We start from the raw sequence: 13,050 nt of genomic DNA, 5'->3' as shown, positions 1-13,050 counted from the left end.
TGAGAAGATGCGTAAGAATGAGTTCGTAGATTTTGCTAATGGAGCCGGGATTGATATCCTCAACACGCTGGTATGTTGCTCCCTTCTCTCTTTTTTCTTTTGTTAATTATATAGTCATGCTTGTGTTATGTATGCTCCCTTATTATTAACTTGTTATAATTTTGATATCTTGTAGTCAGGGTACATGACACACCTCTCTCTTTTCGAGGATGAACGACACAAGCTCAAGAAGCAGAATGGCAAATTAAAAGAAAAAGTGAAGTTGTTGGAAGATTCTGAAGGGCGTGCTTGTCAGCATACTGATCTTAAGGTTCTCACTGAGAAGCTTGATTTGAAGGATCGCGAGATAGAGAGTCTGCAGGAGCAGCTAGGAAAAGTCCGGAATGCGAAGAATGGATGGAAAGATAAATATAATGAAGCTAAACAGCAATCTGAAGGTTTTGCTGCAGATCTCGTGGATCTAGTGAATCAGATGATAAAGCTTCAAGATAGTAAGACTAGGCGTGTCAAAGAAGCTGAGGAGGCTGTTGCTGAAAAGAAGCTACTTGTGGAGAGGTTGCCTTTGTTGTTTAAAAAATTCTTGAAAAGTGATGAATTTAGTGAAGTGCTTACCAAACTACAACCTTCCTCGTAAGTATCTGAAGGTTGATCCTACTACACTGGATGGACATAAACCGACTGCTATGGATACTCTCTATGCTGTTGCCTCTCAGATGGAGAATATGGTCTTCCCCTACATTACTGCATTGGCTTCTAGCTTTGAGCTTACCACTGATGAGATCCTTGCCATTGATCTGGAGGTGATTCCGGAAGATGATTGATTGGTACCACTTATCTTTAGTGTTGATTGTCTCGGCCCTGCGTGGCTTTATTGATGCCTTTGTTGGCAATGTATGAACATTTTTATTTTCTCTTGTTCCGTATGTGTACTCGGAGTTATGGTTATGATGTATTGAGAACAATTACTTTACTTTCCTTTATCATTTATGCGTGTTACCTATTAATTACTTGCCATGCTTTCTTGTTATAAGGTACATCGATGCTCCCTTTTAATTTGATGGAGCGTGCTATTTGCTTTTGATAGACTTTTCATCGATATGTGATGGAACATGCTACTTAGTTTTTCTTTAAGTTGTTAAAATATGATGGAGCATGCTATTTAATTTAATATAGGAGCATGCTTGTGCAATATCGATGAAGGAGCATGCAATTTCTTGTCATGAAGTACATCGATGTTCTATTCTCATTTGATGGAGCATGTTATTTGGTTTTGATAGAATTTTCATCAACACATAATGGAGCATGCTACTTAGCTTAATAAAGGAGTATGCGATGGAACATGGTTATGTATTTTGATAAAGGAGAATGTAATGGAACATGCTTATATAATTTTGATGAAGGAGCATGTGATGGAACATGCTTTTATAATTTTGATGAAGGAGCATGTGATGGAACCTGCTTATATAATTTTGATGAAGGAGCATGTGATGGAACATGCTTATATAATTTTGATGAAGGAGCATGTGATGGAACATGCTTATATAATTTTGATGAAGGAGCATGTGAGGGAACATGCTTATATAATTTTGATGAAGGAGCATGTGAGGGAACATGCTTATATAATTTTGATGAAGGAGCATGTAAGGGAACATGCTTATATAATTTTGATGAAGGAGCATGTGATGGAACATGCTTATACAATTTTGATGAAGGAGCATGTGATGGAACATGCTTATACAATTTTGATGAAGGAGCATACTATTGTGCATCAATGAGCGTGATCATTGTGAACTTATCATTGTAAGTTGTTTTGCACTCATTGTTAACTTTTAAGACAAGTATATGAAAATTAGCTGTTTAGCTGCAGCTTTTCATTAAAAGGTTGTGGCCGCAGCCATGCTCCAACCCGCTACGATAGTCGGGTTTAATTACAAAAAACGTGGCCTGAGCCTACAAGGAGCGTTTAATTTGTTATATTTACACAAAATGGACAAAATAAGAGAACTTTTCTAAATGTGTGCTCTTCTTTCACTGCTTCGAAATAAAAGGATTTCTTTCACCTTTCACAAGTAACATTTTTTCAGTTGTGCTCCATTCCAAGTTCTGGGGAGGCCTTCTCCCTCCATAGTGGCTAACTTGTATGCACCATTTCCACATGCTTCAATCACAATGTAAGGACCTTCCCATTGGGGTCCCAATTTCCCAAGATTTTCTACCTTGCTCGCTTCATTGTTGCGAAAGACAAATTCTGGTGGGAACACTCACTTCTGGTGGGATCATTGCTTCAGTACAATACACCAAACTATATGGTGTGATTCCATTGCTTGTCTTTGGTGTAGTTCTGTGTGCCCATAACACTTGATGAAGCTCTTCCACCCATCCGGAATGGCTCCTTCCCAATCTTGCTTTTATTCCTTGTACAATTGCTTTGTTAGTTACTTCTACTTGACCGTTGGCTTGTGGATGTGCCACAGAAGTGAAAGATTGTTCGATTTCTAGGTTTTCACAAAACGTTCTGAAGACTCCTTCACAAAATTGCTTCCCATTGTCACTCACTATCATTTTCGGTATTCCAGATCTCGTGACAACATGCTCCCACACAAAATTTTCCATGTGCTTCCCTGAAATTACCGCCAGTGGTTTAGCTTCTACCCATTTAGTAAAGTAATCTATGGTTACCACTAGAAACTTCAATCTTCCTGGAGCTGGTGGAAAAGGACCCACTATATCAATACCCCACTTAGAGAATGGCCACGTTGAGGACACGGGTATCATACTGTTCTTGGGAGCCTTTGAAATAGATGAATGTATTTGACACGAATCACAGTTCCGAATATCTGCTTCCACATCTTGGTACATAGATGGCCAATAGTACCCCATTGTTCCTATTTTAGCTATCACCATTCTTGGTCCAGCATGTAGGCCACAAGATCCTCTATGCACTTCTTGTATTATTTCCTTAGCTTGGTTTGGACCTACGCACCTGAGTAGGGGTCCCATATATGACCTCTTGTATAGTCCTTCTTCTCGAAGTTCATATTGGGGTGCTTTTACTCTTATCTTTCGGGCTTGGTCTCTGTCTAATGGGAGCAAGCCGCTAGTAAGATACTCTATCATTGGCGTCATCCATGTTGGTCCTTCTTCTTCTATAACATTCACTTCTGGTTCTTCAATTGATCTTTTTTCCAATACTTCTACCAGGACTTCTTTTGTTAAGTGAGCAAAGGAGGTGGATGCTAGCTTACTTAAGGCATCCGCTATTTTGTTTTTGTTTCGGCTGATGTTCGATATTCTGAATGATCGAAACTTCTCTTTTATCTCCTTGACCTTTTCTAGATATTTTTTCATCATAGGCTCCTTTGCTTCATAGGTACCATTTACTTGGAAGGCTACAATTTGAGAGTCCACATGAACATGTACATGCTTCACGCCCATTGCTTTTGCTATTCGAAGACCTGTTAGTAATGCTTCGTATTCAGCCGCATTGTTTGAGGCTTTGAAATTGAATCTTAAAGAATAAGTAAATTCTTTTCCTTCTGGGCTTGTCAAGATAAGTCCGGATCCGGACCCGTCTGCACTTGAAGCTCCATCCGTGAAAAGCTTCCACACAGGGTCCTCGGAGCTTGATTCTGCATCCTCCGGGAGTGTTACTTCAGGTTCTTTTCGCTTCTTTTTAGCATCTTTGACTGGTGTCTCGGCTATGAAATCTGCTAATACTTGTCCTTTAATGGAACTTCTTGGCTGAAACTCAATTTCATGCTCCCCCAATTCTATTGCCCATTTTGCTAGCCTTCCCGAAGCTTCCGGCCTTGCTAACACTTGCTTGATGGGCTTATTTGTTAACACTTGGATGGTATGAGCTTGAAAATACCTTCTTAGCCTTCTTGCCGCATGTATGAGTGCTAATGTTAGTTTCTCTATTTCTGAGTATCTAGTTTCGGGCCCTTGGAGCACCCTACTTACATAATATACTGGCATCTGGTTGTCTCTCACATTTGCCAACAAAACTGCACTTACAGCTTCTTCCGATGTTGCCAGATACATCTGGAGCACTTCTCCCTTCCCCGGAGCCACCATGGTTGGGAGGTGGTCCAAATATTCTTTTAGCTCCCCAAAAGCCTTTTCTGCTTTGGGCGTCCAATGGAAACTTTGTTTGTCGGTGCATCCTTTTAGAGTTTTGAAGAAAGGAAGGGACCGATCTACTGATTTTGATAAGAAGCGGTGAAGTGATGCTAGCTTCCCGTTCAGACTTTGCACTTCCTTCAATGTTCTTGGGGATTTCATACTTTTAATTTTCTTCACCTTCTCCGGGTCTGGGCGTATACCCTGCTTTGTTATTATATGGCCCAAGAACTGCCCTTCTTCCATGCCGAAATGACACTTTTTCGGGTTGAGCTTCATCCTTATGGACCTTAACGTTTCAAAAGTCTCTTGAATGTCCCACAACATGTCTTCCTCCGTTCTACTTTTTATGACCATGTCATCCACATACGCTTCTAGGTTCCTCCCTATTTGGCCACTAAAAGCTTTGTCAATAAGTCTTTGATATGTTGCTCCAGCATTCTTGAGGCCAAATGACATCTTCTTAAAGCAGTATATTCCCTCTCCGGTGTAGAACGCTATTTTTTCCTCATCATCTTTATGCATCTGAATTTGGTGGTACCCTTTATACGCATCCAAAAAACACTTCAATTTGAAACCCATCAAAGACTCGACCTTCCAGTCTATTTCAGGTAGCGAGTAACAATCTTTCGGACAAGCTTTGTTTATATCTGTAAAGTCCATGCACATTCTCCAACCTCCATCAAGCTTCTTTACCATTACTGGGTTTGCTACCCAGCTTTGGTATTTAACCTCCCGAAGTATGCCTGCTTTAACTAGATCCGATACTTGTTCTTGTGCTGCTCGTGCCCGCTCCGGAGCTAGGCTCCTTCTTTTCTGTTTGATGCGTTCAACATGTGGACGAACATTTAACCTATGCTGCGTATCGAACACTTCATCTCCAAACTTGAGTTGCCTTGGTACCCCTGTCATGTCTGAAGGAGCCCATGCAAATACGTCTTTATTCAATCGGAGCATGTCTTTAAGCTGCTTCTTGACCTCTGTTGGCAACTGCTTCCCTATGGATATAGACTGATCTGGATATTCAGGATTAATAAATATTTTCTCTGCTTCGATATTTAGCTCCAGCTTCTTTGGTTCTGGTGCTTCACTTGTTGGAGCTTCTACTTGTGCACAATGGTGAGGCTTCCTATATTCAGAACGTACACTTCCAACTCCATTTCTTGTCAGGAACATGGCTAAACCGTGGAGTGGGGAAGGTATTATTCCCATTCGGCGCATGGCTGTTCGGCCCAATATCACATTGTAAGGCGACTCCGCCCTGATGATTATGAATGTTAGTTCCTCCATCCTTGTTCTTGGATGTTCCCCAATTCCACTTTAAGATTTATTTCTCCTAAATGCCAATACTTTTCTCCAGAGAATCCCACTAATGCATTTCCCGAATCTCTTCTCTTCATCCGCAGGGCAGCTTTTAGTTTTAAGAAACAGTGTTCATACATTATTTCACAACCGCTTCCAGTATCTAGATAGACTCTATTCACTGGATGGTTCCCTATAACTGCTTTTATCAGAATTGGCCCTTATGTTCCTTCATCTGGAGGTAACATCGGGAAGGTTATAGCTGTTTGTTCCCACCTTTGTCTTTCTCTTTCTGTAAAGTGTCTTTCTATTGCATATTCCACCATCATGATGGGTTCATCAAGGGGTTCCTGCTTTGGGTCCATAGGTTCGACCACATTCTGCCTTCTTTGATCATTCTTTGGATGCTGCTCCTTCAACCCCTTTATTAGGTTGCTCAATCTTCCTGTCTTCATGGCTTCTTCCATCTTGATTTTCAGTATGCGACAATCATTTGTATCGTGCCCATGGTCGTTGTGGAATTCACAAAATTTTGTGAGGTCCTTCGCCTTTCCTTACTACGATCCCTTGGTGGTAACCTCTCTGTTGCCAAAACATCTCTTTGGGGTCTCGGGGGAGTGAACAACGTTCCCCTATTTAATGGGGGTCCTCTAGGATGCGAGGGATATGGAGAGTGCTTATGCCTTTCTACCCTTTCATTTCTATATACCCTCCCCCTTTTACCACCGGACCCTGGACCTCCTCCCCACGGTGGCCTCCCATCCGGAGCATGCGCACCATGGACCTCTCCAGCTGTTTCTTTCGCTGTAAGGAACGTGTATGTTTTGTCCATGACACTTGTATACGTTGCCGGAAGATCCTGTGACAAAAATTCTACCAAGGGGCGATATTGGAGACCATGGACGAAACCGGAGATTTTTTGATCTTCATTCAATCCTTTGATAAGGGATGTTTCTTCCGTGTACCTTGTGATGAACTGACGTATGCTTTCATTATCTTTTCTCTTAATATTGTGTGCTTCCAAATGGATCTTCTTATACTTTCTTTGCTGGCTGAAAAAAGACCTGAACTTTGTCTTAAGATCTTCAAAGTTCATTATGCTTCCCATAGGCAAACCGTCTAACCATGCCCGAGCAGTATCTTTCAAGGTAAGTGCGAACATATGGCATGCCACTGGGACTGTCCACCTCTCCATCCGGATTATGGCATTAAAGTGCTTTAAATGATTATCTGGATCATCCTTTCCATCATACATTTCTGCTCCTTTTGGCAAGCGAGCTCCCTGAGGTAAAGGGTATTCTTCAATCCATTGAGTGAAAGGACCTGGTTCCATTTGCACCAACATATCCTTTTCATTTAGAGCCCACTGAGGATTCATGGTTGGCACCGCCATGCTATATTGGGGAACTACCTGCTCCTGCCTTACCCCTGGTGTTTGCTAGTAGGACAGGAGGGTGTTTTGAGTACTTAGCCTTGGTTGCGAAGGTGATACTTGTGTGAAATTCGGTGCCGGCGTGTTGTGTTGCTGGGTTGGAGTAACATACTGAGCGTTGCTTTGGGGTATTGGATTGATATATTGTGTGTTTGGTGTTGCCACGTAGGGTCCATATTGGTAGCCTTGCATCTGAGGTAGGGGAGCTTGCGCATATTGTGCTTGTGGCACACTAGTATACCCATGATAGGTTGGGTTATATGTTTGCCCTGTCTGTTGAACGTATGCTGCTGCAAGAGGAGGAAGTTGACTTGGTTGTTCCGGTACTGCTGTACTTGCTACATTCCCTGCTATATGCGGCATTGCTGCCGGGGCTGCATTAGTGGGTACGGACCTTTGCTGAATCCTTGGTTCAGATTGGCGTATTGGTGGAGCTTCAGCTTCTATCTCTTCGTCTACCTCTTCACTTTCACCATCGAAGTTCAATTGTGTTTGAACTTCCCCTAAAGTAGCTTTCTTAACACTTCTCTTAGTATTGGCTCAATAGCTTCCACCTGCCTTTGAGTTGGTCGGAGGGTGGTTCGGATTGATGATGGAGCTTCATTGTTTCCGGAACCACTTCCGGAAGGGTTGCCGAACCCGGGGGGTGGTCCCGGATTTTCTTCTGCTGACATTGTAGCCTCCGTCACAAGCTCTTCGGAGTAGAGTGCGGATGGCGCCACTTGTTTAAACGTGTTTCGTCGTCTAATTACTAAAGGGTTGAACTTGCTAATGGAGGGTCAGAAGAAGGTTGATTATGTTTATTGGCGGTTCCCTATTGGTGATGGAGGCTACTCCACGCCACTAAAATAATCAGAGCAAAATGTGTAGGTGTGAAAACATGATCCTCAAATGAGTGATTGAGAGGAGTATTTATAGAGGTTGAGGAGACAAGATCTGAGTACTTGTCTCCTATGACGTTTTAGTACGATTTGGAGCCCGTTGGGAGCGTACCTTTCTCAACGGTGATTAGCTTAGTTATTACATCATCTTGTCCTGTTGGTCGGCCACGTGCTATTCACATGACAATCTATTCGTTCTATCATGTTGGATCCGGAGCTTGGTCCGGATCATGCGATTACTTCTATTCGGGAGCTACGCTGCTCTATATGTATTCGGGAGCTACGCTGCTTTATGTTGCTTTGATCAAGTCATAGTGCTAACTAGGATGGTACACTATCAACCCCCTAACTTATACATCGACACTTCCATGGATTGATAAATTAGTATTCAACAGTTGGGCATGAAAAGTCAGCTTTATCAATCTGCATATTTCAATGTTGAGACAAGATGTCATAACTTTGTAACTATACAGTTTCTCATGAAGTGAATTTCACACAAAGTAAATTTGACATGCCTTGTACAATGTCGTTAGAGGTATCCAGCCATTAACACATAGATAGGATGATGCCATACGGCCATACATCAGCCAATGCACCCTTGTAACCTTTGTGATTGAGAACCTAAAGTATATAATATTATGCACGGCGTTCGCCGTATGCAATACTTAAGAAATGAAGAAGAGAGTACCCAATGTACAGCTTTAGAAGTATGATAATATTATGCACGGTGTTCGCCGTATGCAATACTTACCAGATAATCAGGCTCCTTGATATGCGGGAACAAATCTCCGCCTATGCGCAACAATCTATGTCATCTCCGGGGTATCCCCACAAGACCTGAAATATGTAGTTTCAAAATTCTAGTTTTTTTCCCCTCAGGATGTTTTATTTATTTTATAATGACCGAAAACACATCTCCAAACACGAAAAGAACGTATTTTGTATCCAACTTATTTCCCCTCAGGTAAATCATTAATTCATCATGTGCAAAGGGATCGAGGGAATGAGAAAAATCTGGCAATAGCTATACACAACCGTGAGAAATTAATATAGCATATGTTGTTTATATTTATATAATGTTACTTAACAGCAACAAGATTCCTGTGTGTGTGTACCAGTAACTCTACTAAAATCGGCACAATACTGACATAAAGACACCTTTTACATTCCAGGGGGCTACAATTGGAGATACCATCGTTTCTGGTACTGAAGTTCCTTCCTACAAAAATGGTAAATGTCCTACCTTTGAGGACGGTTTGAAAACCAATTATCTTTACAGTATTATAGTATCATTTTTACATTTATATCTTATTTATTGATAGTCATATTGTTTTGGTAGTAAGTAGTAACTAGATTATGAAAAATTCAATTTTGTCATCAATTTTGTTAGTACTATTTTAGTATATATCATCTTATTATAGTTTGTTGTCTTATGAACCTATGATTTTAACACTTAAACGTGAATATATAAACATGTGGAAAATGACTAAAGATCGAACAACTAGTAACATTATTTGAAAACTTCATCAAATACTAGTGTAAGTTTAACAACGGATGTTTGGTCGACTCTTCATGGTTTGCATACTTCATACCTTTGCATTACAGCGCATTGGATTGATCCTAGTAGTTGGCAAATGATAAAGCGTACCATTGCTTTTAAACATTTTGAATCTCTATACACAGGTGATAATCTATTTTTTTTGTTAAAACGTGTTATGGCTTATTATAAAATTAAACAAATGATTTTTTACAATCTCATTTCATAAAGCAAGTAATAATAGCAGTGTACTAGTGCTATGGCTTATTATAAAATTAAACAAATGGTTTAAATTTGTATACTAGTAGTAGTGTACTAGTGTGAGTGAGGTGCTGCTGCTTGTTTGCCTTTTCCTTTGGGCCAATTCAAATAAAAAGTGAGGATGATTGGGCTTGCGTGTATATCTGTTAGAAGCCCAGAACCAAAAATAATTTTAAGGAAGCAAATGGTGATTGGAGTGTAAATCGTTTCCAGGAACAAAATAATAGCAGCCTGCTTAGTTATAGATAATCAATTTGAATTGCTACTTTGCCTTGAATATGTTTGAATTTAGACCCTTCACTTCATCATTACTTTATGTAATTCTTTGTCGTACTCTAGTTCCATTTAAGCTCCATAATCAACCCAAGTTATATTATAAACATACAAAATACTTGCACAATAATAAGTGACTAAATTTACAAGAAATGGACACAAAATCCATAAGAGTAACGGATATTAACTAGCAAATAATGATGCAAAATACTTAGATAACATCATCCCTTTGGGGCTTCTTTTTTTAAAAATAAAATCTCAAGCCCTTCTCTGTCAAACAAGGTTTTTATATTTAAAATGACCTTTTTTTAAAAAACCTTAAGCCCCATCCCCAAAAGCCCTTCAAAAGCCTTTTATCAAACAGTCACTTGGCTTTCATTAAGTTAGGGATAGTCTTGATGGATCAATGTTGAGATACTTCTATGTACAAGTGGTAAACTTGTAAAATATAATTAAAAGTATCTCTATTCGCTCTAATCTCTAACCTCCCAAACATACAATTTCACCGCAACACACAATAAACCCATAATCCACCATTAAAACACCTTCAAAGCTTAATTTATGCTTTACATTTGGTAGAGCAAAATCATCATTGTCGAACAATCTACCAGCTTAATTGTAGTAATTGTAGTGATTTAATCTGAGTTTTAGACAGAAGGAATACAACTTAAGTTGTGTTACCAGGTTAAAGAATGTTACATAAAGTATTTAAGAGGGAACAAAGTAAAACATGTAATGCGGAATTGAAAAAAGAATAACATAATCAAAACAAAAACAATTGGCGAAATCTGGAAATCTCGAATTAAGCTGTAATTCATGTCTAAAAGATTCGAATTAAATCCACTGTAATCATTACAAATCAAGCACGTGGATCGTTCAACGCGTTCATTTTGTATTTCCAAATGTAAAGATGAAATCTAAGTTTTGAAGGTGGGTTGATGCTGGATTAGGACTTATTATGCTTTAAGGTAAAAGTAAGCGTTTGGGAGGTTAAGAATATGAGAGAATAAATATTTTGATATATTCAAATGGAATTATGAAAAGCCTTATATACATAGTAAGGAAATAAGGGTATATATACTCTAGTTTTATTATACAAATTTATACGTAATACATACAATCTAACTATAAATTTAGTTCAAATAAAATACTAAAAATAAAGAGAATTAGGGTTGTTTTTATTAATATCATGGAAAAGGATATATAGTTACATGTTGGAATATTATCTTTCAAAAGAAACTAATCTTCTAATTTATTCTACAATCTCTAAAGATATGCACATTTATTCCATAGTTATCCATCATAGATTCTATATTTTGGTTTAAATTGGTTTTATTGAATATAAACTGATTTATCAACCTAAATAAAAAATCACTAAGGGTAATATAATCATTCAAAGTTAGTTACGCATACAATAGAATGAAATCGAAAGATGAATGTGTTACAATAAAGATTTGAAAGATGGATGAGTACAATAAGATATTCATTGCAATCTCAATCAATTAGCCTTATAAATAATGAAAATAAAAGTAGAGATTTGAACCCACAAGTAAAAAACAATTGATAAGGTGGATGTCTTTTTAAAGTTTCAACTTCTTCAATAACTTAACTTCAAGTTACGTTAATCCTCTTTGATTATTGGGTAAAAGCAACGAACGGGTTGTGTGGATGATGGTGAGTTTGATATGGGACAATGGAAGTGATAGAATGATAGTGGAATAAGACGGATTTGGTGGTGGTTTATTATGGTAGAGTATCTTTAAAAATAATTGTTTGACAAGAATAATACGAGTATAAAATTACATGGAGGTTGTGTCTATAAAAAGAGTGTGAGATGGTCTTCTGTTGCTGTTCGTTTTCCGCTCAACGATCAAAACACGGAAAATAAATGAAAGTTAAGTTTGAGTGGCTAGGATGTATGTTTGTGATTGGTTAATAAGAATAATATAAAATGAAATGTGAATGTTGTGTGTAGACGTGTACTAATATACCTGCCGTCTAGTGTGTATTTGTTCAGCAAGAGAAAAAGAAGCCCAAGGATGGCTTGTGAAAATTCAGCCCAGAAGGCTGGGTACTCTGAGCCCACTAATTGAGTAGCTAGTCAAGCAACTAGGCCATGTGAGTTGTGACATATACAAAATGCTCAAACAAATCGACCACCTTGAACTCATACATTAAACTCATACTGCCTAATGCCTATAACTTATAGTTAGTTTGCTCAAGTCACATCATGATTCATATAATTTAAGAAGATTATATCAACTTAACATATAAACACATACTTAAGGTAAGAAATTATGAAGTTGGCCCTATAAAACTCAATTTAACTTCAGTTTGTTTGAAAGGAAATAGATATGATAAGCCATCAAGCAAACTAAGAGTTTAATAAAAGCAAACTAATGTTCAGTTTTCCTAATCAAGCAAATCAATGGACAAACCATTCATTGGATATTTAGACATGGCCTTAGACTTTTAGATCTTATAGAAACATCTCTTGTTTTACAATAAAACTTTTCAATAAAAACATAAAAAAAAAAAAAACAAGCAAGACATATATTAGAGTTTTTTAAAAGAAAAAAATGAAAAATATCATTTTTCATTTTATAACATAAATTTGAGAAATAAAATTTAAGGACATGTTTGGTTGTTGAAATGTTTTGAAGTGTTTCATTTCTAATCTTTTAGAAAATGAAATGGGCTTTTTGTTTTAACAAATAAAAATTTTGAATATACGTTCTAATTAGAAAATTAAAAAATATGTTAGAGTTGTGAGGGGAAGGGGAAGAATGAAATTGAAAATGGAAACAGAATACAAGAAAAAATTGTTTTCAAGTTTCTATGAAAAAGTGAAAAACATTGTTTTTTGTTTTTTTAGAAAACTATGACGAATTAAAACGGGTTTCTGTTTTTCATGTTTTTTTAAAAAACAATGATTATTTTTTTGTAACCAAACGCCCCGAATGCTTTCCATTTTCAATTTCTCATCCCACTCAAGATGTATTCTAGTTTTATTGTACGAAAATGTTCCAATTTGGTCATTTGGTTATAATTTTGACACCGACAGTTTGTTGTCCCATATAAAGAGAAAACTGCATTTTACGTCTTGCCAATTTATATAGAATTAATTATATATAATTTTGGTTAATTCGGCCAGTCTTTAATTTGTTATTATCTTATCAGCTGATAATAACTGCAAATCGATTTCGTGTTTGTGATGATTGATTCCAATAAACACAAAAATT

The 13,050-nt window shown here is 37.9% G+C and overlaps 1 protein-coding gene across 1 annotated transcript; it reads right to left on the bottom strand.

Moving 5' to 3' along the window:
* Positions 1-5,899: 5,899 nt before the first annotated feature.
* On the bottom strand, positions 5,900-6,817 carry LOC122609154. Its single transcript, XM_043782212.1, has one exon. It carries the CDS (start codon positions 6,815-6,817, stop codon positions 5,900-5,902), a length of 918 nt encoding a protein of 305 aa, XP_043638147.1.
* Positions 6,818-13,050: the final 6,233 nt, after the last annotated feature.

Source organism: Erigeron canadensis, chromosome 7 (assembly GCF_010389155.1).
Source record: "Erigeron canadensis isolate Cc75 chromosome 7, C_canadensis_v1, whole genome shotgun sequence".
NCBI lineage: Eukaryota > Viridiplantae > Streptophyta > Magnoliopsida > Asterales > Asteraceae > Erigeron > Erigeron canadensis.
The sequence above is the reverse complement of the archived record's forward strand: the minus strand, read 5'-3'. Positions and strand labels throughout refer to the sequence as shown.

What these genes read in the sequence shown, in the direction of transcription:
- LOC122609154 (XM_043782212.1), bottom strand. Translation starts at nt 6,817, where the DNA reads ATGGCGGTGCCAACCATGAATCCTCAGTGGGCTCTAAATGAAAAGGAT.